Source organism: Nycticebus coucang, chromosome 8 (assembly GCF_027406575.1).
Source record: "Nycticebus coucang isolate mNycCou1 chromosome 8, mNycCou1.pri, whole genome shotgun sequence".
Lineage (NCBI taxonomy): Eukaryota > Metazoa > Chordata > Mammalia > Primates > Lorisidae > Nycticebus > Nycticebus coucang.
The window spans coordinates 116,708,529-116,714,528 of NC_069787.1; the positions used below are offsets into that span (position 1 = coordinate 116,708,529).

At 39.6% G+C, this 6,000-nt stretch overlaps 1 protein-coding gene across 1 annotated transcript in view; it reads right to left on the reverse strand.

Annotated features, from left to right (window-relative positions):
- ANKUB1 (ankyrin repeat and ubiquitin domain containing 1) overlaps window positions 1-5,300 on the reverse strand; it is a 28,114-nt gene extending 22,814 nt beyond the window's left edge. The window contains exons 1-3 of the mRNA XM_053599619.1: window positions 5,228-5,300; window positions 3,653-3,753; window positions 1,877-2,020 (exon numbers count right to left, since the gene is read on the reverse strand). Coding sequence (XP_053455594.1) covers window positions 1,877-2,020; window positions 3,653-3,742 — 234 coding nt within the window. The 5' untranslated portion in view covers window positions 3,743-3,753; window positions 5,228-5,300. The remainder of the gene's footprint in view (window positions 1-1,876; window positions 2,021-3,652; window positions 3,754-5,227) is intronic.
- Window positions 5,301-6,000: the final 700 nt, after the last annotated feature.

A 6,000-nucleotide genomic window follows, 5' to 3' on the forward strand; every position in this document is an offset into this window, starting at 1 on the left:
GCCAGCCACATACACCTGAGCTGGTAGGTTCGAATCCAGCCCCGGTCTGCCAAACAACAATGACAGCTGCAACCAAATATTAGCCAGGTGTTGTGGCAGGCACCTATAGTCCCAGCTACTTGGGAGGCGGAGGCAGGAGAATCGCTTGAGCCCAGGAGTTGGAGGTTGCTGTGAGCTGTGATGCCACAGCACTCTATCCAGGGTGACAGCTTGAGGCTCTGTCTCAAAAATAAAATAAAATAAAATGTATTAAAGGGTAGACCATTTCTGTATTTATCTAGTGTCTCTCTCTTTTCATATAAGCAAAATCTTATAATCACTCACAAACCTATAAACACAATAAAGAAGCCTAGTACTTTGGATTTATTTCATGGCACATAATATATACTTGTACCTTTGTAAAAAGACAAAATGCTTACTTTCCAAGTTTATGAACTTTGCAGGAGTTTTTGGTTCATGTCACGTTATTTCTAAGTTGCACCAAAATTAAGAGACTCTAGCTTTCCTAGACTCTCAGAAGATAGAACTAACTTGCACAAAGTAACATATTTAAAAACAGCTAAATAGGAAGCACTATTTAACTTTATGTGAGATCTGGCAATTAAGTTAGTAAGCTCATCCTAGAAAAGGTGCTTCATGCCTCATTGTTGAATATCACTACAGTCACCATCAAAAAAGAACTCTTGGGAAGCTGTTCACCAACACCAGCACCTCGTTCACCCTTTAAAGCACTTTTTCTGCCTTGGCACCCAGCTCAGTGGTTAGGGCGCCAGTCACATGCAGCGAGGCTGGTGGGTTTGAATCTGGACAGGGCCTGCTAAACAACAATGACAACGATAACAAAAACAAAACAAAACAAAAAGAACAGCCAGGCATTGTGGTGTGAGCCTGTAGTCCCGGCTACTGGGAGGCTGAGGCAAGACAATTGCTTAAGCCTAAGAGTTTGAGGTTGCTGTGAGCTGTGACACCACGGCCCTCTACCGAGGGCGACATAGTGAGACTCTGTCTGAAAAAAAAAAAAAAAAAGGCATTTTTCTATGAGGAGTTTGTGAACTTAATTGTCAGATCCTGTCTGGATGACAGCTCCTATGATCATTCCAGAAAGAGTCACATTTGAAGGGTGCACTAGCGCTGGTGTCAGTGTATAGCTCCCCAAGGAGAGTACTTAAAAGATAAGTGTAGTATTCAGCAGTGATGTGTGTAGTGCTTTTTCTAGGATAATTTCACCAATTTAACTGCCATACCTGGTGCGTGTTTATGTAATTATGCAATAAAACAATAACATGACTTAGAAAGCAGCCTTTGCGTACCTGAGATACATCAAGCATTATAGAGCTGGTACGACTGCATTCTTTGAGGTATGGGGGATTTTCACCAAGTATTTTTTTCTTTTGTTATTATAAGCTCTGTAGCCCTCTGTAGAGTGCTGTAGTGTCACAGCTCACAGCAACCTCCAGCTCTTGGGCTTAAGAGATTCTCTTGCCTCAGTCTCCCAAGTAGCTGGGACTACAGGTGCCCTTTACTAAGTTTCTTTCTTTCTTTCTTTCTTTTTTTTTTTTGAGACAGAGTCTCACTTTGTTGCCCTTGGTAGAGTGCTGTGGTGTCATAGCTCACAGCAACCTCTGACCCTGGGGCTAAGAGATCCTGTTGCCTCAGCCTCTTGAGTAGCTGGGACTACTGGCACACACCACAACTCTTGGCTATTTTTAGAGACAGGGGTCTTCGGCCTCCCAGAGTGTTAGGATTATAGGTGTGAACCACCACGCCTGACTGGAGAAAACCTCTTTCTAAGTATTGAAATTACTTTGGTTGACTTATCCACAACTTTATTAAAATGAGATGGATATCTTGGGCAAAGTTATTCTGATTATTGTACCTTAACAAAGCATTTGAGAGTTGAGCAGAAAGATATTCCAACATCAGCAAGACTCCAACTGTCCTTTAGAGCGGCTCCAGCGTACATCAGCTCCAGATACCGCCTGCCTTGTTTGTCTTCAGAGAGAGGAATGTGGAAATAATCCTTAAAAATCAATAGCATATTATGAAAACAGTACATTTCTACATTACTAAACCAGAAATGTAATCTCTTTCCTGTTATATTGTTTTCCACTGAGCATTATAATTGTTTGGAACAAAGGGGAGAAGTATTAAATAGGGGTTCTTAACTTGGAGACCTCACAAATAGTTTACGAATAGAATTTAGATGGGAAAAAAAGCCGTATGTTCATTTTATTAACTCTAAATGAAATTTGAATGTTCCTTCAATTGTGCATGTAGGCAACAAACTAAAGGAGCACTAGTCAGCTGTACTTGTGACTTTGTCACCAATGGAAATCACAGATATTTTCATATCACATCCTAGTTGTTGCAAATATCTCAAAATATTATTTATACAATCTGTCCTTTGAAAGGACATTAATTATTAGCTGCACTGCTAGCACTTATTAGTGGGTTACTAAAGAAGCCTCCGTGTCACTATATCACAAATTTCATGTTTAGTATTTGAAAATTGTATTCCAATACAACTGGTTTCTTTTTATCATATATATTTTATTTTTTGCATGTAAAGATATTCTGAGAAGAAGCCCATAGTCTTCACCAGGCTTCCCAAGAGACTCATGACACATAAAGGTTAAGATCCCCCTGTGTTGCTGGGTGCAGTGGCTCACACCTGTAATCCTAGCACTGGGGAGGCTGAGGCGGGTGGATCGCTTGAGCTCACAGGTTTGAGACCAGCCCAAGCCAGAGCAAGACCTCTCCTTTAAAAAAATAGCCAGGCTTTGTGGTGAGAGCCTGTAGTATCAGTTACTCGAGAGGCTGAGGCAAGAGAATGGCTTGAGCCCAAGAGTTTGAGGTTGCTGTGAGCTATGATGCCATAGCACTCTACCGAGGGCTACAAAGTGAGATTATGTCTCAAAAAAAAAAAAGAAACAAAGAAAAAAAAAGATCCCTGTGTTAGAAGATTTAGATTTTAGTGATCTCAGTAATCTATTGAATATTGTGTAATTATGGTCCAGTAAGTGCTTCTTAGGAAAGAGGAACGACCACCTCCAGGTTAGGAACTGACTGGTCAGGAACCATTTTACCTAATTTTTATATGGAAGACACTGCACCTAAATTTTTTTTTTTTTTCTGGCTCTGTGATCCTAGGTAAGGTGGTCAGGCTCTCTAAGCTTCTGTTTTCCCTGAACACAATATGAAGCCATAGCTTACAAGTTCTCTGAAGTCCTCTCTGCCTCCAAAATCTTTTTGTTTTTTATAATTGCTCACTCACCAAAAAAAGCATCTAGCTGTTGACTGGCATACTCCACTTACATAGCCTAAAGTTAGTGTCTTGTTTTTTGTCCTTTTACGAAGAAGTGCAGTTATATTAGTGGCCCATGCACAACCCACATATTCTTTAAAAAGAAGTGAAACCTTTTTTTCCCCTGAGAATTTACTGGCTCAGTTTGCTTTCTTGTCTAACACCTCCAGATTCACCGTGACATCTTCTTATCGATGTGTTGTGTAAGCAAATGATATTTTTAAATAGTTTTAGTTCCCTGTTAGCTGAAAATATGCCCGATAATATCTCTACCCCATGTATATTTTAAACTACACTGCACAGCTAAAATTAATATATAATTTGGTAGCTCAGGAACAAAGCACATACCTTTACCATCATCTTGACAGCCTCCACAGTTTCATCTGCTGAAACTTCAAACGGTTCAAAAGATCCTTCGAAGGATATGAAAATCCTCATTGTGCAATTCCCTTCTCAAGAAAATAAGACAAAAACTTGTTTCAAAGAGCCTGCTGAATAGTTGGAAAAATTTCAAATTACAATTAAGGGCAAAAAATGATGGCCAGAGGCAGCTGTCCTGCCTCAAAGAGAAGCTGAGAGACCGAAGTGTCTGGTCCCACCGTATGCCAGTACCGAGCAGCACAGGCACGGCTACCTTGGAGGAAATGTTTGTGTGCTGACAACAGTAATCAACAGTCTTCTTGTTTCTACCTCACGCAAACCAGCAAACCCGACAATGGCCGAGGCAAGTGTGAACAAGCTTCAAACATGTAACACAAAAGTGCTCCATAAAACCCACGCACTTTTGTGATGTGATTGCCATCCACTGACTTCTGAATTTACTCAAGCACAGCTATCCGAAGAACCCTTAAAAATAGCTCTTTGACTGGAATGCACTAACGTAGGGTGAAGCAAAATAAGAGCTGATTTTATTGAATGTGATAATCCTGAAAGTTCTCTGTAAATAACTCCAAGCTGAAGCATTTTGGTTTCCATGACAACTTTGTGTACTTGTTTTCTGGCAATATTTCTAATCCTGCCATGGGGTGCAGAACAATAGCCACTTGCACCAAGGAGATGAATGTGGAGGCAAATGACTGTGGTTTTCTCTTCCCATCTCTGCATAATAGAATCTGCTGAATAGCAACACAGTATAGTTGGTATTTCTTTGAGGCCTTGCCTTTATGTTATTTAGAACAATTTGCCATTGTTATCTCTATCAATCCTCCTTAGTGTTGGTGGGAAATATTTCAAACCCATTTAATAAATGAGTGAATAAGCTGGGCATGGTGGCATTCACCGATAGTCCCAGCCACTTGGGAGGCTAAGAGAGTAGGCTTAGCCAGGAGTTCAGCTCTGCAGTGAGTCATGATTGTGCCTATGAGTAGTCAGTGTATTCCAGACGGGGCAACATAGCAAGACCCTGTCTCTAAAAACATAAGAAATAAAAAAAAAACAAAACTAAGTGAAGATATTAAACACCATTTGCAAGTTTATATAAAGTAAGTGTTCCATTGGAACTTTATTCTGAGACTCTTCTCTGAAATCCCCCCATGATACACCTAGTTTAATGTTATTATGTCTGATCATTTACTCATTTATGTAAATATTGTCTTCTTCCTACATGCATCCTGACTAGGGCAGAATGCTTATTTTGCATTTCTTTTTTTCTTAAAATATTTAATGAGTTGGATTTTGTATTTTTTCCTATTTTTTTCATAATATTACAGAAGTACAAATGTTTTGGTAACATAAATTGCTTTTGTACCATTTGAGTCAAATTTATAAGTGTGTCCATCATCCAGATAGTGTGCATTGTAACCATGGGGTTTGAATTTAACCATCTCCTCTCCCCAACCCTGCTTGATTTTCAGTGAGTATAATTTCCATATGTGCGTGTTAAGTCTTGATTTGGTTAGTTGTAATTTAATCGTGTGTACGTACCGTGTTTGTTTTTCCACTCGTGTTATATTTCACTTAGAAGAATCATCTCTAGTTTCATCCAGGTTAATATAAGAGGTATTCGTTTATAATTTTTTGTTATGTCTGATTATGACTCCATGTATACATATACCACATTTTATTAATTCACTCATGTATTGATGGGCACTTGGGTTGTTTCCACATCTTTGCAACTGTGAATTGTGTTGCTGTAAACATTCAAGTAAAGGTGTATTTTTTTTAAGAAGGCTTTTTTTAATTTAATTCTTTTATTTTTAATTTCAGCTTGCTTGTTCATTCTTCTTCGTTTGAAGTACTCTTTTTTTTTTTGTTCATTGTCTTCTTCCTCTGGCGATGCTCTTTCCCGTTGCCTCCCCAGTAGCTGGGATTACAGACGCCCACCACAACGTCCGGCTGTTTTTGATGTTGTTAGTAGAGCTGGGGTCTTACTCTGGCTCACTGCTGCTCATACTGGTCTTGAACCTCTGAGCTCAGACAATCTACCCACCTCGGCCTCCCACAGCGCTGGGACCACAGGCGTGAGCCACCACGCCCGGCCACAGGTGTATTTTTTATAAAATGTATTTTTCCTTTGGGTAAATACTCAGTAGTGGGATTGCTGGATCAAATGGTAGATCTACTTTTAGTTCGTTGATATATCCTCAAACTACTTTCCATTGAGGTTTTAATAGTTTGCAGTCCCATGAACACTGTGTGAGTTTTCCTTTTTTTTCCAACTCCCTGTCAGCTTTTGTTGTTTTGAGACTTCTTCTCAT